Here is a 27,530-nt window from a genome sequence, read left to right as displayed (position 1 = left end):
TGACAGCCATGTAAATAACCGAGCCTACTGGGAATGATTCAGTAATGATTACCATACCAGTAGAAAATGAGTGCCCGCCCACAAACTTCTTGTTCAACGACATGCTGCCCTGAGCTGACCACATCCTCCGGTCTGGGATGATGAGCGCTGCACCTCCTCCTCCAACGGATGTTGACGGTTGCCTAGCAACGTCAGTACACCGGCTTGTCGGTGCCAGTGCCACGGCGGTGAGTTAACTACAGCTTTAACTAACATAAAGGGAATTGTATGTAATATTTTATTCAGATATACATTTTATTTATAAATATATTATTTGTTCAGTAGCTAAGATTAGCTATTCACTATTGCAGCTGTTGTAACTATGGGTTCATGTTTTCTTTAACCTCTGTCTGAGCTCCATGGGCCGCTACGCTAAGCTAGGTGGTGTTAACGTGTACTGGCTTTGAAGGGTTTGTGTATTATGCACCACGTAGCTACGGTAAGCGAGGATGCGACAGCGCGCTAAGTGAAAAACAGCTAACGAAAATGTTACGACGGTACGATGTTACGACGACTGTTAATTAACGTAAATGCAATTAAAAGTTCATAACATCTGCAACGTCCCAGTGCTGTTGTATCAGCACTAGTGGAATACCTCGTCTAATCAAGTTACTCGGTCGAAACCGTTGTATGAGTAGTTATAACCATATAACAGCCCAAGGATAAGAAGCAAGTAGGCTACATTAGGGACTGTTCACTACTCATCAGGGGAGGGGTTGGGGTGGGACTTTTTTATTTTTATTTATTTTTTATTCATGCACAAATATTTTTCCTTGAGCTTCCCTGAGTGATCTAGAGGAAAATGCATGACCCTCCTTCCTCCAATTAGATTTTAAAAACTTTGATGTTTGAAAGTTAAAAGTTGAAGCAGAAATCCTGGAGTTGAAAAAAACCTTGTTTTTTTGGACACATGTTGGGCATGATGGTTAGTTAGTGCAAACGGTTTATTTCTGGCCAATATTTAAAATGAGACATGTAAATTAAAATGATGTTGATGAATTGTCACTTCTTTAAGCTCAGATATGGTTATGTTTTTTTTTGTGACAGAGGCTTATGTCTCACATAATGTGTTTAAGGACCGTCAGGAATTTGAAAATCCACCAGTCATTTCTGTTTTTATACTTTCTGGCTATGATAGATGTATTTTGGTGATTTTTAAAGAAAATATGTCAGACATGTTTTCCTTAAAAATCAGGGGTAATATAAATACAAAATACAGCCATTTAAAATTGTATGACCCATCCCCTATATCAAAATAAGGAACTTAAGTCCCTCCCAGTGCTTAAAAAATATTTGACACGCCTCCCCCTTTTTGCACTGCCCCTCCCCTCTCATACATAACTAACAGTCTCTTAGCCAGCTGTACTGTAACTGTCATCAAACCTCTTTGTCATCATCACAGGTCCAATGCAGAGCGCTGCAGGTGAGGCAGGTGAGGCAGGTGGGGAGGAGGGAATGGACGAACGCCCCGTTCAAAATGACAAAGACAGCAAGCCGCAGGATGAAAGCAACAAAACAGCCGAGGACTGTGAAGTATCTGTCCCACCTGCTCAAGAGGTATGATACTAAGGAATAAATAACAGTCATGCAGCTTTTTTTTTTAACGGTTTCATTTTTGGCTTACTCCTTTATCAACTCCCTGTGGAGACATGGGGATATTTATTTCATCTTTTGTCCTGCTGTAATGTTGCACTTTCTTTGGTGGACATAATATAAGTTAACGTGAATGTGTTAAATTGCATACAAGTATACACCACCAGCCAAGACATTAAAACCACTGACAGATGAAGTGACCAACATTGATCATCTTGTTACAACGCAATGTTCTTCAGAATTCTTTGGATTCTGGCATTCATGTGGATGCTACTTGACATGCTCCACCCACCTAAACACCAGTGCAGACTAGGTACCCCCTCTCATGGCAACGGCACTCCTCAGTAACAGTGGCCCTCCCAACAGGACAATACGCCATGCCGCACCACAAAAACTGCTCAGGAATGGTCCGAGGAATGGGACAAAGAGCTCAAGACATCGACCTGGCCTCCAAATTCCTTGGATCCTGATCTGATCAAACATCTGTAAGATGTGTTGGTACCCCACCTCACAACCCACAGGACTCAAAAGATCTGAAAGTAATGTCCTGATGCCAGGCACCAAAGGACACCCTCCAGAGGTCCTGTGTCAATGCCTTGACACTTCTGGGGTAACAGCACATTCCTCAGATGTTCAATCAGATTGGGATCTGGGGTATTTGAAGGCCAAGTTAATGCCTTGAGCTCTTTGTCCCATACCTGGGACCATTCCTGAGCAGTTTTTGTGGTGTGGCAGGGTGCATTGTCCTGCTGTGGGGTCACTGCCATCGACCAGTGCCGTTGCCATGAGGGGGTTTACTTGGTCTGCAGTGGTGTTCGGGTGGGTGGAGCACATCAAGTAACCAGTTTTCCCAGCAGAACATTGCACTGTAACAAGACGATCAAGGTTATTCACTTCACCGCCAATGGTTTTAATGTTTTGGCTGATCGGTGCAGTGTGTCTTACACTACATGCTGTCTTGTTGTCATGAACCTTGACATATGCTTTCTGTTTGTGTCCCGGTGTGGTTCAAAGAATCAGTCAGGACCAGAGCCTGATGGCCAGACCCCCCAGCCTCACCCTGACCACACTGGTGCAGATGTCGACTCCCCTACAGCCACAAATTCAGGTCAGTCACAACTGTGACCAAACCCTGTCTGGGATTTACATTCATTTCTGAGCATCAAACACTTCATTTTCTGCATTTTGGTGAATCTTTTGCACCAATTTAATGTGGAAATGTCTTTATGTATATAACGAAAAATACAAAGTTTCGGCCCCAGGTGACAATTCAGAAAAATATTAATATAATAGAGTATAATGCAGTAAGGCTCTCAGGCATTCTGTATTGTTTTCGTGTCGATCCAGTTACCTCTTTAAAGCTACAGCTGGTCATTTTTATTAAAAAAAAGAAAATAACTTTTTTTTATTTGCTGAAACTAATTATATTGACACAGAAATAAAAGAGACAGATAATTTGTGAGAAAACATCATAACACTCTGCCTACTCTACTGCCTTTTGGCACTTCTAATAGAGTGTGCCAGTAAACCCGGAACTCCGTTAGCGCTTTTAGCACTTCCGGTTCTCTCGTCTAAAAGTCAATACGTTTTTTGAATGGGAGTTTGGTAAAATGCCTCAAATAAGGTCTGTGGTTAACAAAAGCTTAAGCGAGTTTCAGGTTTTGTTAGGTTTTGTTCTACGACATAAAACACGTCAGTAAATACCCTACTTGTTTGAATTTTGAAGCTTTTACATGTCGTAAAAAAGGCGTTTGCTAACAAGTTGCTCAACCCTGTCGGGGACATTAAACGTCATCACCCCCGAACAGGCGAGAGTGCTGGCAGTCCGTTTCTCTTCCGGGAACCAGCGCGATGCTAAACTTCCGGGTTTTGACGTCAGCCCTGGCACACTCTATGGCCTGACAGCATGTAAGGGAGAACGACCAGTCAGAGCCAAAGAGTCTCTAACATCGCTGTCAGTCATGTCAATCAATGCTTATGACCTCAAACTGTCAAACTAGACAGTGCTGAATAAATCTGAACATTCTGTTACTGCATTGCTTATTATTCACCTCAAATGTTTTTGGAAACACATTTCAGTGTACTGTTTAGCTGTAAAATGAGAACGTTTGTGACCCGGCCACCATGTTGGATACAGTTAAATGGGAGTACCAAGCACCGCCCACCAGCCGGACCAACTGTCTAATTTTACAGCTGAACAGTACACTAAAATATGTTTCTGAAAACATTTGAGGTGAATATAGGCAATGCAGTGACAGACTCTTTATTCATATTTGGTCAGTGCTGCCTAGTTTGACAGTTTGACCACGGTTCACAGAGTGATTGTCATGACTGACAGTTGTATTAGAGACTGCTCGGCTCTGATTGGTTGTTGTTGCCACATGTAGTCTGATTCTAGCATGATTTTTTTTTTTTTCACAGACTGACTGTCTCGTGTACTTCTTTCAGAATATAGTGACAGTTTCGGCAAATGTGACACAAACTTATTTACAAAAAGGTTACCAACTGCAGTTTTATATGTGCATGTGGCACCTATTCATTTTAATGAGACATTACATTCATTTTATTAATTTATAAACCTCTTAAATCTGGTAGCTCAAATGTGTTGTCATGTTCAAAATGCGTCAAGAATTAATAAAAGTTACTGACTGGGAGACATTCCTTTGCCATTTTAGAATCAGTAGGCTAGAGGGGAATTTTTTTTAATTTCTTGTTGGTTTTTTTTGTTTGTTTGCTGTTGTTTTTTTACATTACCTTTTTTGACAATGCATATTTGTTTTTTTAAAGATATTTTTGGGGCATTTTGGCCTTTAATTGATAGGACAGACAAGCGTGAAGGGGGGAGAGAGAGAGGGAGGTAGTGACATGCAGCAAAGGGCCTCAGGCTGGAGTTGAACCTGGGCCGCTGCGGCAACAGCCTTGTACATGGGGCGCCTGCTCTATCCACTAAGCCACCGACGCCCCATATTTGTTTTTTTCTATATTTACATTGCATTGTATGTTTTCTTACTGTCCAAATAAACCTTTCTTTAAGTATTTTCATTTATCAGTTTCTAGGTGCAAGCTATTTTTCAGAAACTTTTTAACAAATTATGCTTTTAAAAAGTCATTTTAAAATAGTGGTAAGACATGTCTCCAGCATCTTTAGTGTGAATGACACAGTAAGTAGGGTCAGACTTCTCTTTTAGGATGGTTTGCTGATGATTCCTTAACTCAAAGGTTCATCATTACTACCTTTTAATTCATCTAGATTGAATACAAACTTTAACGTCCAGCAACAAGATACTGTGCTGTAAGATTACAATGCCTTTATTAATTAAACTGCATTGTCCTCAACAATATTTGCATTGAACAAAGAGAATAATATGGCAACAGAAGTGTTAGTCAGAATATAGACAACTACACAAATACATCCATTTCAAAGATGGACAAAAAATATTCCCAAGTATGTATTTACAAGTTCTCAGGGTTCCCATGGTCATAAAAATGCTGGAAAAGTCATAGAATTTCACAATCACATTTTTTCCAGGCCTGGAAAATTCATGGAAGTAGTAGAAAATCATTAAAGGTTTTGGAAAAGTCATGGAATTTTGTTGTGTGTAAAGAATTTGCTGCAGTAATCTTCTGTGGAAAACCTTCCAAGTAATGTAACATTACGTCAAATGTATTTTCTGTAGCTGTCAACATAACGTAGCTTTAACATGCATCGATGTGTGACATTGTTTTGCCTTTTGCCCTGTGTTCCATCTTTCCCTTCATGTATGCCAGCTAGCTGGAATTATGTATGAATAGTTTTAAGAAATGCAAGGCAAGTTTGGCAAGAAAAAAAAAGTACACACATATGTATACTGTATATATACATATATATATATATATATATATATATTTTATTTTTTTTATTTTTATTTTTTTATTTATTAGGATCCTTGAGAAGTCATGGAAAAGTTTTGAAATTTTGTCCATGAAATGATTTTGCTTCTTGGTTAAAGAATGTCTTTTATTTTCTGTGTCTCAGTGCAAGAAAACATTGCTCAGGTCCCATTGACACTTCACCTCTCAAACCTTAACACATCAGAAGACATGGAGGATCAGCAGCCTCTTCTGGAGGAGGAGGAGAAGGAGGAGTTCATTGTTCTGGACTCTGAACATGTCTGTAGCTTCTCCTTCAATATTTATGCAATCAGTAAATAATGTCTACTACTCCTCAGAGAATATAATAATGCCACTGTATCATCTGTGTGTCTTGTATCTTAGTGTATTAGGTTTGCTGACAACACTTGTGCCTTTCAATCAATATACAGTGTGCTCAAGAATCTCGTCATAGATATCTGTAGTGCAGTGAGATCATGAGCCAGGCATGTCCCACAGCTTTTCTTTCAAAATATGCTATATGTGGCCCACCACACATCATTGATAAACAAGAAAGTTATTTTTGTATTTTTTCTGTTCACCTCATGGCAGGACTATCATACAGTTCGTAGACATGCACCAAAAAGGAACTATGCGAATAATGTGTTTTATAGAACAAGAACAAGTCCTGCGTTGAAAATCATATTTAATTAAAAGTATGCAAGTACAATCGGGAAAATGTTTTTAAGTATTTAAAGTGAAAGTACACATGCAGAAAAAATGTTATCAATTTAATTATTCAAAATAATTTAACTAATCAAAAGGAAAAGTAGCTACTCCACATGTTTGAGAAGCTGGAGACAAGACCAAAAAACATAGTTGCCAGTTCATTTTTGACTAATCGTTAAAGCAGCACTTGTAGATTTTCTTACGGTTTATGTGCAAAAGTCTTAATTTGTAAAGTAACTAATAACTAAAATTGTCAAATAATTGCCTCTGCAGTGTGGTGCAGTAGAAGTAGAAAGTGGCATGAGATCAGAATCTTCAAGTAAAGTTAAAGTACTTCAGATCTGCGCTTAAGCATAGTTCTTGAGTAATTGTCCTTAGCTACATAGAACCACTGCTGCGAGGTAGCAGACATAGCCACAGCAAAGACGCATAAATTTAAAAGTGAAGGCTGTCGCTGTCAGACGCAGTGGAAAGTCGAATACTTTTTCATTAAAAGATGAAACAGCTGCATTTGTTTCATTTGTATGTGATTTTTTTTTAACTAATAACCCATATGATGCAACAAGCAGCTGGCCCTCAGCTATTTTCCCATTATCCCGTTCAAATAGTTTGGACACCCCTGTCGTAAACATTACACTAAATATGTTCACCAGTCTCATGTCACTGATGCCATGTTTGATCTGTTGGCAGCCTCTGGTCAGAAGGCAACAAGCTGCTCTAAGCAGCCAGCTCAGAAAGCAGCTAGAGAGGATCAACCTGGAACTGAAGGAAAAGGTTTGCTTCTTTTCAACCTCAAACAGTTCTTCAGCTTTTTCTTCATGAGGAAGCACACAACACAAAGTTAACATACACAAAGAGGTAACGTTTCTCCAACTGTACCTCTTTGTCCACCTCCACCTCCACTTTTTATGGGGTCTCAATCTGTCCACAAGATGGTGCTGTTCACCTGTGTAGAAATCTATCTATCTATCTATCTATCTATCTATCTATCTATCTATCTATCTATCTATCTATATGTCTGTCTGTCTGTCTGTCTGTCTGTATTCATTTCCTATATTTATTTCCTAGATACTACATGCAGTAAACATTTTTTAAAAACAGATGTTAAAATGTTAACAATAAAAACAACTGATTGAATCACCAAATGTCTGTCACCAGAGCAAAATATCTGTAACAAAGTGTGTGACAGAAGGAAACCAGAGTTTGACTGACTGTCTGAAAGAATAATAGTATATTGATGATTTGTTGTCCAATTCCTGTCTGTGCTCTCTCTCCCACTGCCCCAGCTGGAAATGGAGAAGGCAGGTGCCAGCCACATACAGGAGAAAAATGTTGAGATGTTCAGGACTCAGGAGCATCTGGGCAGGCTCCAGACCAGGCTGGATGACCGTCATCATACCAAGGCACAGGCTGAAGCCAAACATCAACAGACACAGGATCAGCTGGGGGTGATGAAGAGCCATCATTCTAGTATTTCCAACCGCGCCATCAAAGCCAAAGCTGATGGTGAGACTGACTTACAATTTGATGGTCTTTCCTGTCTTTTCCTTTCCTTGTTTCCTGTGTGGTCTGAAATATACATAAAGAAACATATAGCATTAAATACAATATAAATCAAATGCTATTAAGTTAACAGTAATTTCTGTTGTTTAACATGTAAGTCTAAATATTAACAAATATATGTGAATATAATGTGAAGAGCATGGCAAAGGGGCGAATATGAAAGTAACAATCTATATAGACAAAGTTATTTATGCCATGAGTATCACAACTTACATGTCTGTCTTTCACGCACACGAGGGTTACAGACAGTCCAGATAATTATCTCTCCACTGCTTTCACCGTCACAACGGCAGGAGAATGCTGTTCGTTAAACCTCGTTAGCTACTGCGGGAGAGCGAGGCGTCATGAGGATGGGCGAGTGAGTGAGGGAGAGAGAGAGTCTGTGTGTCGTCACCTGACTGAGAGGCAGAACTGGTAGGCTTTCGTACATTCTACCAGTGCGCCCCACTTTAAGTGAATACAACATATAAACACTTTAACTATCTGCCTTTCAACGTGCTACCTCAACTACTAATGTACAGTTTTAGCCCACTAACTATCCCACTATTGCCAATGGTACTACTGTACTTTCAATAAAGCAATCGTACTATCAAATTCACAAAAACTCTGTCTGAATACATTGCTCTTCTTAATGGGTTCAGTTGACTATTTAATCTGCAGTTTCCTATGACCTGTGTCCCAAACTCACACCATGTGAAACTGCACGTGGGCAACTGTGCACTCAATGGGTATGGACTAGTATAATAATAGTGACGATAATAATAATAATAATAATAGTAATAATAATAATATTGATAATAAATCAATTGTCTCTGTCTGTCTTGATATCTTACATTTTAAAGAAAGACTGTGTAATCAATTCCCTCATTTAAACCAGGATATACCACTGCATCAAGTATAGAAATCCCATAAGTTTCCCTTTTGAGAAGTCTGCGTAAATGACCTCCACCTCTGATGGACACCTGTACTGATTCTAAACCTTCTATCCTCAATAAGGAATCATTAGTATTATTTGCCTCTTTAAAGTGTTTGTCCATGGGGTAGTCCTCATTCTGCATCCTAATTGTGTATTTATGTTCTGAAGTTCTGCCCCTAAGGCGTCTTTAGGTGCATCCTACATAAAAGCAGTTACATGGGAATGTTAGATAATACATGATATAAGTTGTGTCACAGTTAATAAAATCTCTCTCATAATATGTTCTTCTGAAAAAAAAAAAAAAAAATTCAATTAAAACCTCATCCTTGTTATTGCAGAGTAGGCTTCGTATTAAAAGCAGGCTGTAGTTTGGTCAACTGGATATACAGCATTGCTTCAGCAACAGCAAGACAGCATCAGTGTCAGTCCGTGTTTCCAAATGACAGATTTTAAGCACTGTGACTCCTTTGTATCTTCTCCATAGTGTCCCAGTTACAGGCGGAATTAGACAACCTGACGCTGCATCTCACCTTCATACAAGGAGTCAGTGAAGATCTTCGCTCCAATGTCAAAGCCATGAAGAATGCCAAAGGCAAAGCAGGAGCTGAGAAGAACCAGGCCGAAGACCAGAAACTGAAGCAGGTGGACAGGCTGAAGTCTAAAAACATCAGATGTTTTGTATCAGGATTATGAATAATGAATCAACTGTTATTGATTGAAAATTTTCCTGTGTCATCAGGATTTGTATGTGGAGCGTCTAACAAAGGACATGGAGAGGCTGACACAGCAGATTGCCATGTATGAGGCCCAGGCCAACGCTCAGGCAGAAGAGACACAGGCAGCCAAAGAGGCTCTCTCTGAGGTAACTGTATTATGGCATAACACAGTATATACCTTTAGGATGAAAGTGCCACCAAGAAAGTACTCTAAATTAGTGAACTCATTACAAACAGCAACCTCCGAGACTGAGAAATAAAGCCAATGCAGAAGTGCCAAAAACTGCAGTTCATCAAATGGCCACTTGAGGCTGGCTCCAAAACAGAGTGAATCCCCACAGACCCCCATGTCAAACATTACAGCATATATCTTACTATATAATGACAAAAACTGTCTGGGTGTGTCTGTGGGTGTGTCTGTTGCACGTTTTTCTCCTCACTGACTTGGTCAATCCATGTGAAATTTGGCACATAAACATGATTTGCGGACCGTAAAATTTTTTTTTAAATGCGAATATTCTGGCTGTACTATTGTTGTCGGTGAGAACAGTATGTTATATGAACATTATTCTTTAGTCTCTGTGACATATTAGGATGATTTTACGACTATTTGCTTTAGATTTCTTACATATAGTTCCTTTAATTTTATGGCTGTTCGTTGTTGTTGTTGTTGTTCAAGATAAAACCAAACAATAAAAACAATTTTGACAGGAATTTGTAAAAAATTAACACAGTTCACATATTTTTTGGCCATTTGGGGCAGAGGCACTCGCTGTAAAGGAAACATTGACAAATTATCACCTTTTAAAGTTGTTAATTTTGCTGTTATGTTTATAAACATGTGCCGTTAACACATCCAGTGGATTCAGGGCAACATTTGCAATCATTTGGAGTTGTCTCGGTGGCCACATAATGAATGTAAGTCCAATATTCACTCTCCCTTTAGCTATGTTTTGGCCTCCACCAACCTCTTAGAAAACTATCAAGCTCCTTAGCTGCTAAATACTAAACCTTTTTTCAGCACCTTACTTCGTTTGATGTTTGATGCTAGGCAGGTAGCATGCAGTCAGTCTAGCAGATCTTTTTGCTGAAAAAGTGGGCTGTAAAACCAACATAGTGAGCTAAAAGATTCTGAAATGCTCTGTAGAGCTGCAGCGTCAGGTGATAATTTACTGACACTACAGGTGACACCTTTTCACATTACACACATCATTTAAACCATTGTTTAAGTAAATATATTGATAAGTACAGCTTTAAAACTTAATAAAAATCCATTGTTTTTCTTAATCCAACCAATAATTATGCCCTTTCATGTTTATGTGTGTGTGCAGGCTGAGATGGAAATGGAGTCTCTGGTGATGACGCATAAACAGCTGCTGCAGCAGTGGAGCAGCAGCCTGGTGGGCATGAGGAGACGAGATGAGGTCTTCAGTGCGATGCAGGAGGCTGTGCGGTGAGAAGGGGGGCAAGGGAAGAGTGAATATCATTATACTACTGATTCACTTTAAATGTGCAAATGCATTCCAAGGATAGTACATGAAACAAACGATGTACCTGCCGGAGATGGCGCTTTGTGAACAGCATCTTAGGGATGGTGTCACTCTGCAGTGACAGATTGTTGGTTTGCTTCTCCTCTGTTTTGCAGGCTAAAGCAATAACATGCAGATGTGTGTAGGCAATATGTAGGAAATACAACAAAAGATTTGTAGGACACACAATAATAACTTGGGATCTAGTTTTAAAAATAAAAGCATGTATCCGTTCATTCTTTGCTGCTATCCTTGTTTCCCTCAGCTCAGCCGAACACCAGGTGATGTTGCTGGACAGAGAGATTGAAGGTTACAAGAAATCCACCACTGAAGAACAAGAGAAAAATGAGACTCTAACGATGCAGCTGAACTGGTCCCAGGCAGATGGGGCCACCTCTCAAAAGCTCATCAGTCAGAAGCAGATACAGCAAGAGGCTCTGCAGGCCCAATACAGCACCTGCCTCCGCACTCTGAGGGAAACAGAGGGCACCCTCACCAGGCTCTCTAAGGTAGCTACAGTAGAGAACAAGGCTTTGATTTTGACAGCTCTGCACCTGATTTGTCCAGAGAAGTGTCCAATCACAATCGACGATTAGCAAATTTTACTTTTTACTTTTAGTGTGTGTGTGTGTGTGTGTGTGTGACTGTGTCTGTGTCTGTCTGTGTCCATTTGTATCATTCTGTGTTCCCTCTCTAAATTTGGAGGTTTTTGCAGGTCGATGAATGCAGCTCAGAACTCCTCATAAGTCCATTAATTGCCTAATCAGCAGTTTGTGGAGTTTGAGTCACGGGGTTGATAATTGGTCAGTTGATCCAGCGAAAACTAATCCGATCAGATCAATGGATGGATGAGAAGCCGCTGAGGAGGCGAGGGAATGTAAACTTTTAGACCCAGCGTGATGAACTGTTGAGCTTTTACTTTCATTGCGCCTAATATTCTGCTGCTCCGCCTTTACCCAGAGTATGCTCCGTGCTCTGAGATTGTGGTGCAATGAGTAACCTAACAGTATATATTCCAGCAACTCTTCTAATGAATGGTCCAGCTAAAAAATAAAAAATAAATTTGTGGCAACAGATGTTGTAATCATGGTGGGCTGCTACACATAAATGAGGGAAACCCTGTGCTTAAAACTGGTAATGCACTAATGCATTGGCCAAATGTAGCTCACTAAAAAACTATGAAATTGACACCTTTACATTGTCATAATTAAAATATTCAACTGTAAAACCTGAGTGTCCCAGTTCAAGGTTACAAGGCAGTATATTAGAATGTCCATGTTGAAATATAACAGTTCGGGTTTTCATTGTTCTTATTGACGTGGTCTACAGTGAAGTCTATAATGATCGGAGGTCTATAATGATGAGACACTCCCACCAATGTCTAGTGTCATGAAACTGTGCATATATAAAGAGAATATAAAAGATTCTTATTTACGATAGCTCCAAGCAGGGGCAGATTGCATATCTATCCTTGCTGGAAGATTTTGCAGCTCGTGCCTTAGACTGACATAAAATGTCTTAAGAATGTGCTGAATGGCTTGCCAACTGTTTCCAACTGACATTCACTAATACAAAAACATCTTCACCGCTTTCTCCATGATACACCTCTAGGCAAACATACTTCCTTATATAGAGAAATGGGGGCGTGTAATTGTGCTGATTGCAGATAGCAGGTGCACGCAAGTCAATTTAAGGCTAATTTATACTCCATTTATGTATGAAACTGATACATAAGTTTCAAACATTGTAAACGTCAATGTCCTCACATCATTGTCCTCATACTTCTGTGCATCATTTTGGCATAGATACAGCCAGTAGATGGCACTAGAGGACAGAGTCTAAAGTTTCATACGTCAACAAACAAGGTGATGGTGGAGGAGGTTGTAGTATTGCAGGCCCACCTATAAATGGAGGCAGTGTTGTAAATGGTGGTGGTCTCTGTGGCCATTAAATACATCCCGACATGTGGTCAGAGAATTCTTTTAACTATATTATCGGTCTGTTCGGCTCAGCCATTATTTAAATTTCTTCGTCATCTCCTACAGCTGAAGCCTCCACAATCTCTGGTGTTACTGCTCCATTTCATCCGTATCCGTAAGCTTTCAATAAATATACACAAATACAGATGAAACAAACGCAGAGTACAAACAGAAGACTCTGTCCATCTCCATATCATTGAGCCTTAACGAGCCCCTAGAATGATTTTGATTCACTAACACGCAAAGTGGTACAAACACAATTTGCTGGTGAGAAGGTTTCATGAATCTGATGGTAATTTTGCATGCGCACTTATTTTGTATGTAGTGTAAGAACATTTCTACACACAAGGCCCAGTGTCTTCCTACGTGACCTTCCCTCCTTCATCCTGTCCTAGGAAACCAACAGTCACCAAGAAGAAATGAACAATCAGAGGAGGCAGCTGGAGAAAGAGAGTGCTGTGCGTCTGGAGTTGGAGGACAAGATCATGAACCACATCCAGCAGAAGCTCACCCACAACAAGGCTGCCGAGCACTCCCAACGGCTCACCAGCAGAATAGCCATGCTCAAGAAGGAGAATGTAAGGATGGAATTTAGAAAGATAGAAAAATCATTCAGAATGTGTCAGGCCCTGTGGACAGCATAGTATGAAGGGTGTCCGTCATTCACTGCAAAGGTGCAGGTTCATAACACTGGAAACAAAGATCCATCCACCAAGGTCCCTTTCCATAGAGACCTCCCATATACACATCAATAAAAGTGTTTTCATTAATATTATCATTATTGAATATGTACGGTATATTTTTAGAGCTTCAGTTTTAAGTGGGCCTGTCTTACAGAAAGGAGTACAGCTGGGGACCTAAACAGCAAAGAGGATGCCAAAACTGCAAAAATTATAATGTGCAGATGATGGAACATTAAAAACACATTACAAACAATTTGTATGAAATATGCAAAGGATTAAGATACATTTATATAATAATAATACATTTTGTTATTGTCTCTTCCTCCTCTGTAGATCTATCAGTTGTGTCGGCTGGAGAATGAGATATTGGCGGTGGGACTGGAAGGCAGCGAGGTCAGCCAACATCTGGACAGCATGACTGCCACCCAGGGGGCCCTAGACGAGGAGATCGCAAAGTACAGCAAATTACTGACAGCGAACCAGACTAAGATTTCCTCCTTTGTCACACTCATCGGGCAGAAGCAGGCCAGCATCGCCAAATATAACAAAAAGATATGTCAAATTGCAGCCAGCACTGGGGTGAGAAATTTTGAGGAAACAGTAATCCCTGGTTGTGTGTTGTTTAGTTGGAATATAAAGTCATTGCAAACTTGACAGTCTTAACAATTAGAGCTCTGTTCAGGCCCGAAAATCAGGCCCAACCCTACATGAACCTGCACAGTTTCTGTCGGCAGCAGTTTTGGGCTGGAGCACAATTAAAAAACAGAATTTCTATTTCTAAATGTTATTTATTATATTTTATATATTATAATATATTTTTTTAGTATTGAAACATTTCTTACAAGCTGATGTGTTTCCTACACCACTTCTCCTTCTCTTCCTTATTTATTCTGTGCGCTCATGTATGCAGGTTCTGCAGAGCAGGCAGCACCCCTCGTTTTCCACGTCTCTCCAATGCATGCTCTATCTCTTGCCATGGTTCTCCACTATATTACTCCATTGTTCTGTCACATTCCCTCTATCAGTCGCAGCCCCCCCACACACTTTTTTTCCCTTTAATTCAGTCCATTAAAACTCCTGTCATTTATGCAGAACCGTCACTTTCATTAAAAAAAACAAAAAAAAAACACACACACAGCTAAAGACCCGAGTGACGCCTGGGAGAATAATGAGAAATCACAGCTTGGCCCGGCCAGAACCTGACAGATCAGGTTGGGCCCAGTCGGACTTGGGCAGAGAATCAGAGCTCTATTAACAATCACATATAAAAAACACTTGCTGTCTGTTTGGTTTGTATGTCTCCATTCCCAGCATGAGGACCTGAGCCCTTTGCAAATCAAGGTAGACGCATTAATGGCTCAGATCAAGGAGCTGGCGGCCAATGTCAAGAGTAACCAGCAGCTCTGGATGCGACGGCAGGGGACTCTAGTAGGACTGACCCAGGAGATAGGAACCAACAGCAAGGACATGCTCAAACTGCAGGCAGAGTACACTTGCACACAGCAGAAGAAAATACGCTGGGAGAGTAAGTAATATAGTTATGAAAAAGCACACAAATGTACAAACAGGTACACAGGTCCAAGTCAGTCAGTCAAACTCAGTTGTCAGTTATACTACTAGTGCTTGTAAGCTTGTGAACAGCAGGTCTGAGAATGTAACTAGGGTTTTTCTGTATTGAACATCTGTTTTTATAGTGAAACCATTTATACAGTATGTGCTGTGACCTTTCCTATGCACTCTTACATAAGTTTCTATTAAATTAACTCCAACCCCACCAGGTCAGATTGAAGTGGAGCACCGTGAGGAGATGGAGCTGGACAAGAATTTGAAGATACTGAGAGGAGACCTGCTAAGGCTCAACACCCATCTGAGCAAGAAGGGGCAGCTCAGCCAGGCACTGGAGCAGGAGAACGCACTGATGGAGACAGACTTCCTTCACAGACTTAAGGCACAGCATGATTGTTAAATTCATCTTGTAGTTCGTTCTTTTCTGTAGTTTTAATAGTAAATGATTATAGTGTAATGTGTTTAGGAGGCAGAGCGGGACTCTATCATGATGCAGATGAAGCACGAGAAGACCCAGGAGGAAAAAGAGAGACTCCTCAACAGTCTGCTGGAGGCAGAGTTGGTTACTTATTTATTTTGTGCTTGTTCAATATGAATTCATATTTCTGTCTGTATGGCAACTTGATAAATTTTATTCCCTAATGAGTGAAACAAAAATATGCATTCCTACTCTTATAAATCAATGCTGACCTTATGCAGAAAAATGCAGACAGCAGATTGTTATGGTTAGCAGCTAATTTTAGATCACTGCTTAGAAAATGCTACCTTAAGGGTATTTGAGTTAGTTAAATATACAGATTCATAGATGTCAAGACACTGATTTTCCAATAATTAATACATAAAAATGGCCTATTTATTGAAATGAAAACCTTCTGTTATTGACAGCTCACATCAGTCTGGTTTTGTCATTTTCCCTCTACATTAACAGCTCACACCACACATACTGGGTGCTGGTTTTTACAGTCTTGTGTTTTACGTGTATGGCCAATAGGCGGCAGATTATGCTGTGGGAGAAGAAGATCAAGCTTGTTAAAGAGACTCTGTCAGTCGTGGACTCGGAGGTGGGCCAGGGAGAAATCCAGGCGATGAAGGCTGAGATACACCGTATGGAGGTAATCACAACAACACACAATATGATTACACAAGGAGACAATCAACAGTAATATTGAGCTGTTATCCACTGTTTGACTTTATACTGTATGTGCATACATGTACTGTATGTACAATAAGGCAGTAAAATTTAAAGAGCACAGAAATCCCCTAACACCTTTCTGAACACTATTGTCTGAAGACTTGGACATCCTTGGTAACATCATCTGTAATTCATAACCTGTATGATCTCTGGGAGATTCAGCAAAATGTTTCAGAATATCAACAATTTAAAGCCCCTTTCCCACTGCACAAAAAACCCCACTAACACCCGCTAACATCTGCCTTTTTTATATAATGGGAAAGGTTATAATCAGCATTCATACCCAGGTCAAATTACTCTGCAGTAGTCATGGGTATTTATCGGCTCCGATATCACCTTTCCTGTTGCGATGCAATGGCCAACTGCTACGAAATACCGTCCATCTCTGTCCAAGCAGCGCCCAAACATCATTCCAGATTTTGTCAGCAGGGACTGAGAGACTGAATAAGTAAGAGATATAAAAGAAAAGTAAACACAGCGACATTTTTCACAGGCCTCCATGCTGCTTTCTACTGTTAACAAACCTGTTTCCCGGCCTTTCCATGTTATTATCTCAAAACAATGTTTATAAAAATATAATGTAGTCATGATTTTAGCCCAATCATACAGTTTCTTCATGGCCCTCATAGCAAATGCTCAGGGGCTTGATAACCATTAGTCCATGTATCTATCATCTATAACATAAGTATTCTATGTTAAGCTACTGCACATATTATAAATTAGGTAATGCTGACCGTAGAGTCAAAACATACATATCAGACATCTCAACATAAATGTTTATCATTTTCATTCTCTTCATTTCATTCATCAACACTGTATTTTGGAACTTGCTCATCTGAGGCATAAAAATGTCTGGAAAGTAAAACGTCATCCCAAACAGTACCATTGTATTTGGTTTGGATGAAGCAAACATTTACAGTGATCCAGAATGAAAGGCTGGGCCTGTGTGTAGGTGCGACTCAACCAGCTGATGAAGCAGCAGGAGCAACTTCTGAGGGAGAGTGAAGCAACAGTGGCAAGGAGGGAGACCATTGTCCTGCGCAGGGAGGCCATGATGCACAGCTCCCACAAACAGACTACAAAGGGCGAGCTGAAACGTGTCATACAGGGTCTGCAGCGTAGGATCAAGGACACTCACAAAGTACGGGACAGGGTTTTTCCATATCTACATATGTGCCTAAAGTTGTACAGTTATCTCAAATGCAGTATTTATGTCTTCAGCATGTGGAAGAGCATGTTCAGGTGATAAGGGAGCTAGGGGAGAGCCAGGTGAGTCTGAGTGACAGGCTTATGCAGCAGAAGCAGCAGCTGGTAGAACTCTGCAGCACCAGCTACATCCTTGACGCTGAGTTTGGAAATCTCCAGGACACCAAAGACAAGGTAAAGAGCACATACTGTACAGTGTCATGCATTATAACACATTCATACATGCTACCATGTAATTACACTGTAAATCAGCTGTAACACTGGTTTGTACCTACATTGTGTGTGCAACTGACTCCTCCCTGTCTTGAAATTTAAATTGTTTAATTGTTTAAACTACCTACTAGTAATAATTAATTGTTGTCAATCAAGTCAATAAATCAACTGAAATATGCTCATTCAACCTCTGTTTGAGTAACACAAAGGTGTGGTGAGAATGTTTATTGGATTTTTCTGGGTCATGTAGTCATGACTGTGGAATTACTGACTTGAGCGTCATAGTTTCCATTCATAGAAAACCACTCCCACACACAAAGATTACCAGACTACTCATTGTTTCTCCCCCTTCTGTGTTCAGTGCTGTAAACAACTGACAGCTATAAACATACCCACACTCATTCTTTGTCTTTCCCTTCCCCTAGAACTTAGCTCACCTTGTGGCTCTACAGAGCCATGCCAAGAAGCTGCAGGGTGTGTGTGAGGGGAGCTACCAAGCTTTATCCACCAGCGAATCCGTGGAAGCCACTCTGCAGAACCAGATGGAGCGTGTGAACACTGTTAGCACCATTTTGCACCGCATGTGTGAGGAGTTCCCCCAGCACCAAGGGGCGCTCCGCAGGCTGTCACTAGCACTGGCAGCACGCACACAGACCCTGGAGCAGGAAAAGTCCTGAGAGTGAGGGGAGGATTTAGACATGACAGTGAGTACAGAAAAGTGCAGTGGAAGGAGAGGGAGTAAAAAAATAGGTGAAGATAAGGGGAGAATGATTATATAAGGAATGACCTGAGAAGAATGAGAGGTCATTAAATCTAATGTTTGCATTCTTTGATGCATTGAATGAAATATGTTTGTGAAATAGTGTAATAAACATTAATAAAACAGTAATAAATATAACTACATTAATCCTTCAGTGTTTGGCTTTTTCAATCCAGTTCCCCGCAAGGAAACATATAGATTTTTGTTTCAGTGGTTCTGAATCATTTAAAGGTGTAGTGTGAAATTTGGGGCAGCTTGTGTTGAGGATTGCAGATTGCAACCAGCTGAAACTTCTTCCGGTTAGAATTTCTTCATGGTCATTGTTCAGGAGGTTTTAACTGAGAGCAGAATTATCTGCAGGGGTCTCTTCCTCTCCAACACAAACAGACCAAGTGATTTACACCAGAGAAAATAGTGAATAAAACAGATTTATGTTACAAATCAGTGTTTCTCTGACAAGGTTTGGCACATCGTGGTCTGCTAGCCCAGCGCCTGCTAATGTGTGCTCAACTTTTCTCTGTTTCAGATGTCCAGGGGTTTTTTACAGTAAGCTGAATTATTTGCAGAGATCTTCTCCTCTCCAAACCCAATAGACCTGGTAATTTAAAGTGGTTAATACACAGAAACAGTTTCATGTTACAAATCAGTGTTTCTCCTACAGCGTTTGGCATGTCAGAGATGGGTAGCCCACCCACCACATGCTAATGTGTGCTCACATTTTTCTCTTATAACCTAAGGTCCAGATGTTCAGGGCTTTTTAACAGGGGCAGAATTATCTGTAGAGGTCTCTTCCTCTCCAAAACAAACAGACCAGGTGATCTAAACCAGTTAAAAAAAAACACTTAATAAAGCAGTTTATGTTAAAGATCAGTGTTTTTCCGACGCTGTTTATTGCAGAGGGGCTTCTAACTGTTAAGGTTGATGCAACAATGTGAATGTCCCTATCTAGAAACAGTATTTGGTTTGTCTGTTCTGGGTTACTGTAGAAACATGATGGTGAACATTGCAATCTCCACAGATGAACACATGCTCCTTGTGTAGATATGAATGGCTTGTTCTAAGGTAATGAAGCCACAACTTATCTTTTTTTCAGGTGTTTATACACAAAGAAAACATACTAATTATATTCAATTTCTGCCAATATATCCCCCTAAATCCTACACACTGGACCGTTAAACCATTCATTATAATCACTTACTGAACTCGACGGTAGGGAAATCCAGGCACACAGAGAAAATATAGAATGACAAGGAAGGAAACTGTAGTGGCTAAATCATTAAAAGAGCCAACATGTTTTGACCGCTGTAGGTCGTCTTCAGGGCTTTCAAAACCGACCAAGACCTGCAGTGGTCGAAACATGCTGGCTCTTTTAGTGATTTAGCCACGTCAATAAAGGCTTTTTAATATTTCCCTCCTTGTTTTTCTATATTTTATAGGAGTGCCTGAATTGCCTTCCTGTCAATCCTTTTGTTTTTCGTTCTCCACGAGCACCCGATACTGAAAAAAAGAACAAACAGCAGTACATTTGAGCTCTTTAAATCCTTTGCCAGGTCGATGATGTGATCATATTCCAAGTGCATTTTGCCTCACTTTGTGATTTTGATTTTTTAAAAGTGTTGGACAGTGGATTTGAAACAGTCTTGAGGTCATTCAAGTTTCACTCCCACTAAAATCCTCAAAGCATGTAGCCTGCATAATTACACAAACAGCTCTGGTTATGTGTTTTGGCTGCTGATGAAACAGTACCCTTTTCCAATACAGTAGCCAAACAAAGTGTGATTCCCATTACATGAATGACTTATTTTCTTCTCTCCAGCATTTCACAACCTTCGTAAATTTCGGAAAAGTTCCTGATTAAGACTCCTTAAGCACAAACACTTAAGATGCACTTTTGTATTATAAAACTAATTCCTCTGTACATACAGCATACAAACATGTAGTATACATACATTTCATCATGGTCAGAAATTTGCTGCACCCCAGTTCCACATCACACACAAACTCTAAACAAGTCCTGTTCAAGCAGCAACCTTCCAGGCTGAGAAATGAAGCCAATGTAAAAGTTCCAAAAACTGCAGTTCATTGAATGACCACTTAAGGCTGGATCCAAAACAGGGTAAATCCCCACAGACCCCCATGCAGAAATAAACATGTTCACAGCCTGGTACAAAAAATGGCTTTGGTCTGTATAGGTAATGTCAACATTCATGACAACTGCACCGGGGGATTTTTTTTTTTTTTGTAACTCAACTGTTTACATTCTTTCAAGGCTTAAAGTTAGGCATTTTTAAGGGCGGGGTCACTTAAGTGACAGGCTTTGAAATAAATTGTGTTGTGAGACAGCTCCAACAAGACCTTACAGAACACAAATGTATTAAATCTTTTGAAATACATTTTTGCTTTTGTGGAGATTGAGTACAAAATGGCGAAAGCAAATTCACTTTAAACCTAAAAAACAACACTGTGGGTTAAGTTTTATGACAAGTAATACAAGTAGTTCATTTTGAATACAGTTAATATGTATACTGTTTAAAACTGGGACCCATCTGAACCACACTGATGCTCTTGATTTTCCCACTGTGCACCAGTTGTGCAGCAGTTAAAATTACACCCACTGAAAAAATGTTATTGAGCTACTGCAGAAGTAACTACGTGCACACTGTTAAAACATACATAAAGGAATGGGTGCTGCCTGTCTGCAGTGTGTCAGGGTTTGATTTGGTTTTTCTCTGTCTCAGTCATTGCCTCTGGGGTCCTGTGTTTATAGCTATTGTTGTGAATTTCAACATGTTCAGTGAAGGTATTTTTGTTTGACGTATTCCGTGTTACTTCCTCCTCAACTTTTACAGTGATGTTATTGTGTCATCAAGTGATTTGCGGTGGCCTTTGCAAAGTTTCCTTTTAGTGTTGGTCCTTACACTGGTTAAAATCAGGTAACGCAGGTTACCTGTCATTTAAATAATTGATTTCATAATCATGCTGCTTGCATATAAATCACTCTGTGGCTCAGCACCCAAATATATCTCTGACATGTTTGTGACATATGAACCCCCTGTGGACATCTGGGGCCGGCCCACTGACCGTCCTGAGAGTCAGAACAAAACATGGTGAAGCCATCTTTTGTTATCATGCAGCACAAGGCTGGAATAACCTCCCAGATGATGTTAGACACGGCCCGGCTCTGAACACTTTTAAGTGAAAGCTATAAACATTCCTGCCTACTCCACCCTGTATAGAGTGCAAACTAATTTTAAACTCTATTTTAATCATTTTAAATAATATTTTATTTTATCTTTGCACCTCTTGTCTGCACTTTTGCTTTTTTTAAATGGTGCTTTTTTTTTAACATTGTAGATTATTTAGTAATTAATTTTATATTTTTTTCCCTTTGCTATTTTATTATAAATCTGTATCCTTTATCATGTTTTACATGTTATTGCTCTGTAAAGCACTTTGAATTGCCTTGGTGTATGAAATGTGCTATTGGTGACCCATACAGAGAAACTGAAAGAGACATTCACCAAAGGACTGTACCTTAAAGAGAAAGTAGAACAGAGTGCTTGGTGGTTCCGGTTCCGGCAGTTAGCATGTCGTTGCCTCACTGTACAGTGTACATTATTTTATGTGGAGAGTAAAGCAGACTCGACTCATCTCCGTCTCCTGTTATGTTATTCACCACACCTCCACACTATATAAATTAAAGCTACTCTTACCTTTCTTGCATTTCACACAGCACTTAGAAAAAATTTGAACATCCACAACTCCCGCCTCCCTCCAAAGTCCCATCCCCCTCCTCCTGCAACTCCACCTCCCTCCAAAGGCCTACTCCCCCCTCCTTCAGTACGTCCTCATTACGTCTATGATAGACGTAGGCATTGGCATGGTAACGTTAGATACACGGAAGAGGAGGGCAAGTGTAACGTTACAAATGCAACCCCGGAGTTTTAAAACTCAACCGGAGTCAGTGATGACTGATGAGTTTTAGAATAAGGTTACAGTGCTAATGTTAGATAGTAGCGTTAATGTTACTAGTAAGTGGAAACGCACGGAAGATAACGTTAATGTTTCAGAGGCTACGCTACAGCAGGCTAACGTTAGCCATTAGCAACTGGATGCGGTGTTGTCATATAACGTTATATGTTATATTAGAAGCGAATTAAACATAACGTTACCTGTCCTGCACAGTCAAACACAACCCCGGAGTTTTGAAACTTATCCGGGGTCAGGATGTTATGCGAGCGGTTACGTCAGTCGGAGGCCTCCACGTGGGGAAGACGGGAACTGCCCATTGGTCCGACATCCCATTGTTCCGACCATATTAAACCCATTGTTCCGAAGTCCGTTCCGAAATCATCATGATGCCCTGTGGTTAAGGTCTGGTTAGGTTTAGGCACAAAAACCACTTGGTTAGGGTCAGGAAAAGATCATGGTGTGGGTTAAAATGAAAAAGAAAGTGGCAAACACATAAGCCATGAGCCTGCTTTGCCTCAAGCCTTTCCCAGCTGACTCAGAGCCGGTCGCGGCGCACCATCAAGGTAGAAATACGCCCGCCGGGAGCCGTTCAGCACCGCGGACCGTCAGACTAATGGGATGTCGGACCAATGGGCTGTTGGACCAATGACATGGACCCGGGAAGACAGACAGGATGCTCGGTCAATCATTGCATTCGGTCAGTCGGAGTTTTCTTAGAACCATATGAGAATGGTATAATTATGAGTTTTTATCTCTGGTGGAATGCACTTACATTTTAGTGTGCCATCAGCTTATTAATAGCATTTTAACCTAAACAAAGAAAAGTGTAAAATTTCCAGAAAGGTAAGCGTTGCTTTAAGCTAGCTTGCCTTGGTCCACAGCTTACATCTCATGGCCATGGATCCTTGGTAAAGTTTTTTTCTTGTACAGTAAGGCTGCTCAGTTTTGGCAAAAGTCATAGTCATTGAGGTTACAAATACTGAACACGCCTACTGATTTTGGAAACATCATGCATTTATTGAACTTTTTTTTTTTTTTTTTAAACAGTGGATTTTCTTGAACTTTAAATGAAAGTCAACTAAAACAAATTTTTAAAAGTTTTTAAAAATGGAATAATATAATAAACATAATAAATAGATAAATAATAAAATGAATAAATAAAATATAAAATAAATACATATGAACAGGAGGAGGAGGTGAGGGAGAGACCCCACTGCTGGCAGAAGCGTCATGGACTGTGACTGTCACTTTCTCTCTCTCACGTGCTCTCAATAAGTTGCCAAATTTGTCATTGGTTGCTTTTCAGAAATGAAGTCGCACAGTCTGAAAAGTCACTTAATATTGCGAGAAAGGCATAAAGTTGGCAACACAGAGCACACCACTGTAAAGGAGAGGGTGCGCTGGATTGATGATGCAAGACAAAACAAAAACATTACTTGTTTTCAAGATAATTGGAATCTAATAGATTTGGTTTTAAACATGTGTCAGCTTTAACTGACTAGGTAGGGCGATGTTTTTGTGTTCAGTAACTGTAATATGTTGTAATTGCTATAGTGTTATTCATCTGTGATTCATCAGTTTAACATGAAACACAGCACCTGCACATTTACCATGGGTGTGTCTTCATACTGCATAGTCTGTTAACAATAGACCAGCGCTATGGCAACACATTTCACAGCAGACCTGCATTGTCAAGCATAAACAACATGTGCCAGTTGTTCAGTAACTGACAGTTCAACAGAGATGGCCCAAGCAGATGCAGACCATCCTTAAAGGCAGCACATCTGCTTTACACAACAGTGACGTCAAGCTATTTCAGCACTTACAAATGGGACTCTCCTGCAAGTGTTATCACCAAGCCTTGTCCATGCAATGCTGTGGAACCAGCTCCTCACGCTGCATGCTCCCTGTGAGCTTCATCCTATACTGTGTCTGTTCGGACTTTCCATAGCACCCAGAGGCACCTTACAGTCACTAGAACTGGCAACATGCATGCACAGACCCTGGAGTATAGCAAAACAGGCAGCTAATACAAAGAACTCAATGTCCGCTTACTGAAATTTCTTCTCACACTCATCTCACCTCAATATCTAACCTGACACACCAAACCCATGCTTACTGTGTGGGTATGGCAGATGACATCTGATCTATCACAAAACATTCTTGTACTTCTAGGTTAACAGCACCTTAGAGGGGAACACCACTTCAATTAAGAATTCCATTATTATATAATATTTCCATGGCCTGGGAAAGTTCAATCAATATTGAAGTAAGTCTCAAACCTGTGATGTTACAGGGTATCAAGTTTGGAGCTGCTCCATAGACAATGAATGGAAGTCTGATTTTGTGGACCCAATTTTTTTTTTTTTTACACACCTAAGTGTTCTCAGTTTTGAAACTGAAAAGAGAACATCCCCATGGGTGCTCTCAGTTAAGCAGTACCAGACTTAAACGTGATGATATCACAAGTTTGAGTTTTAGCTCTCTAGTTTTGAGATTTAGCAGAGTTGTTTATGTGCACTAACATTTTTGGACAGTTTTAGACCATAGGAATAGCATGTATGAAATTGAAAATGGGCGTAGTATTCCCTTAAAAAATATCCCATAAATAGTTTAATACACTACTATTAATGACAGGCACTTTTTAGAAGTTGTTCTCATCTATATGCAGTAAAGACTCATTTTTCATCATCTTATCACTCTGTTAAAGACTTCACTGTGGGAAATTCCAAGTAGTATATTATGTGTTGAATACAGGTAAGCCTTGAGGGGATCATGCGTTTGGTTGTGTTTGTGCATGCGAGAGTGAGTGTGTATGTGTGCATGTGTGAGAGTGTGTGTCCGTCTGTCTGCAATTTATCTGGCAAACTACTGGACCAATCAGTCTAATGTTTTGTGTGCATGTTGGTGACTGTATGCCTAATGACCTCTCCTGGTTAACAACCACCGACCTGTTTTATTGACTGTTTCATACCCTTGTTGACTGCCAACTCCTCACTCCAACCACTCCAACAAGCCTTGCTGTCTGTTGCAGGTCAGATTTTGGCCTTCATTATGACACCCATAGAAAAGTTTGGTCTCAAGTTGAACTGGAGCACCTGCAGATTAATTCCATACCCAATAAGATAAGATCCACTACAGTCAGGCACGTTACAATATGAAATAGTTCCCGTTACGTTCACACCAGGCGCGAATAAAACAATTTGCACATGTGAATTACATGTAAAGTCAATGTAGAAATGCGATTAGACGCAAATTCCGGCCATGCTTATTCCCGAGAGTTAAAAAAATCTGAACTTCAGCAACTGATTCACACCGCAATAGCCAATTATTATGAAGATCCTCCAGGGATGTATGGTACAGAGGACATATCAGCAGAATTCTGATCTGTCCCCCCACCCACGTTGGAGAAATAAGGAGCAAAAGAATAAATCCGCAGGAGTTCTTTTGCTGTGCTCAGAGGTTTCTCAACTCTGAGGCCAAAATACAAAATACCTGCAGTTGATCATAGAGACAAATTTATAAAATTGTCTCAGACAAATAAAGATGACAGAAAATGAGCATTTTAAGATTGCAAATTAGGATCAGTCAGGAGCTGAATCTAGGAAGTATAAGGAAATGGTCAAAATCTCTCACTGATGTTATAACAAGCTCAGTTATGTCTTGAAGAAATATGCTGGACAATGAAGAGATCTTATTTTAAATTTTCCTTTCCTCTGAGCCTCTCTGCCTGTGTCAGAGTTGATTTGGTTATTTTTCCTTGATATTTGTGCTTCTATCACAAGTAAGTGGGCTATGTAGTTAATTTGTTTCTTTTTTAGTCTGTTTTATTTGTGTTTATTGTTATTTCCTATGTGCTGTAGCCTACAGACCAAGTTAATACCGTTCAAAGTCAAGTCATAAACGACAGATATCATCACAGATATCTGGCTGTGTTTCAGTTATTAAAACTACAGTCATCTTCATAATTATATTGTATCTGTGTTTCACATACAGTGACAGTTTGCAGGAAAATTCGATCTGCTCTGTGCAAGGTGCTTTGTCTCTGTCAAAATAAACAAGGCGTGTATTTTTATCAGCTTCTGGGACGCTTCTGAAACACGCTGCGCAAAGTCTGGTGACATCACAAGAATTGTATGGAGATCTACACTCTACTGAGTGCACATGTCTAATTCATTATGTGATCAGTGACCTTCCAGTGTAATTACCAATTTCTTATTTTCTACTTGTTCTGCAGCATAATATGTGAGAATGTAACACATTTTTTCAGGATAGAACTTCTGTTATTCTACCTTTTTTAATGTTGTTCTATTTTCCTTATATTATCATAATGCTGTGTGGCTAAGATGCCCTCACTATATTAATGAGGCTCAGTGCTGGTGACAGAATCTACAGTTTTGAGATTTGTAGATGTGATGTGGGGGTGAGAGGATAATACTTTGTTAATCCTCTTTGTTGCTGATAATAGTGTGGTTGAACATAAGCTGCAGTGCTGAGCAGGCAAGTCGTGTCTTTAAGTTTTACAAGCTGAAAATCCATCATTTGTCAAGGTGCAGTGAAACTGTGCATTAGTGTTGTCCATTGGACGACTTCCATCTCATTTTCTTGGTCACAGTTCTTGTTAGCACAGTTTACTGGCACACACACCTTAATTCCCTTCAATAACTTCCTTTGATCTTGAACCACATCATTAAGTGCAACACACACCGCCGCCATACGCCGCGCGTCAAAACGCCCGCCTCCATTATATTCTATGAACAAACCCACACTAGCGCCGGCCGCCGCGCCGCGCCGCTCTGCTTCAGCCCACTGCTCTATTTCCAGCGCGGCCGGCGCTCATGGCGGCGCTGCGAGAAAAGCTTTTTATGTACGTCCCGGCCGCCGTAGTATCAACTCCGGTTGTTTCAAATTTTTAATAAGACGACTTTGATAAGAAACTCACCCGTGAAATCCAAATTGTTGCTGCCTAAAAGTTTTTCCTCTTCTTCTTCCGTTACTAGCAGTTGGCATCCGTTGGCAACTAGT

General features: G+C 40.2%; 1 protein-coding gene and 1 long non-coding RNA gene across 3 annotated transcripts; one reads left to right on the top strand and one right to left on the bottom strand.

The window, feature by feature from the left end:
• Positions 1-186: 186 nt before the first annotated feature.
• ccdc40 (coiled-coil domain containing 40) lies at positions 187-18,661 on the top strand. The gene is made up of 19 exons (XM_050045493.1): positions 187-227; positions 1,442-1,596; positions 2,647-2,740; positions 5,648-5,781; positions 6,901-6,984; positions 7,497-7,716; positions 9,174-9,331; positions 9,429-9,551; positions 10,737-10,858; positions 11,200-11,443; positions 13,309-13,491; positions 13,930-14,175; positions 14,908-15,121; positions 15,375-15,544; positions 15,629-15,720; positions 16,154-16,274; positions 17,307-17,495; positions 17,576-17,734; positions 18,199-18,661. Exons 2-19 carry the CDS (start codon positions 1,447-1,449, stop codon positions 18,448-18,450), a joined length of 2,955 nt encoding a protein of 984 aa, XP_049901450.1. The 5' UTR covers positions 187-227; positions 1,442-1,446; the 3' UTR covers positions 18,451-18,661.
• On the bottom strand, positions 13,734-27,517 carry LOC126390962 (uncharacterized). 2 transcript variants are annotated; one of them, XR_007570004.1, is made up of 4 exons: positions 27,448-27,517; positions 18,211-18,446; positions 16,691-16,794; positions 13,734-14,031 (listed from the first exon to the last, which is right to left on the bottom strand). It is a non-coding gene; the product is annotated as an uncharacterized LOC126390962 (long non-coding RNA). The 2 variants fall into 2 exon arrangements; XR_007570005.1 differs by having other exon boundaries at positions 13,915-14,031; positions 16,638-16,794.
• Positions 27,518-27,530: the final 13 nt, after the last annotated feature.

Source organism: Epinephelus moara, chromosome 5 (assembly GCF_006386435.1).
Source record: "Epinephelus moara isolate mb chromosome 5, YSFRI_EMoa_1.0, whole genome shotgun sequence".
Classification (NCBI taxonomy): Eukaryota; Metazoa; Chordata; class Actinopteri; order Perciformes; family Serranidae; genus Epinephelus; species Epinephelus moara.
The sequence above is the reverse complement of the archived record's forward strand: the minus strand, read 5'-3'. Positions and strand labels throughout refer to the sequence as shown.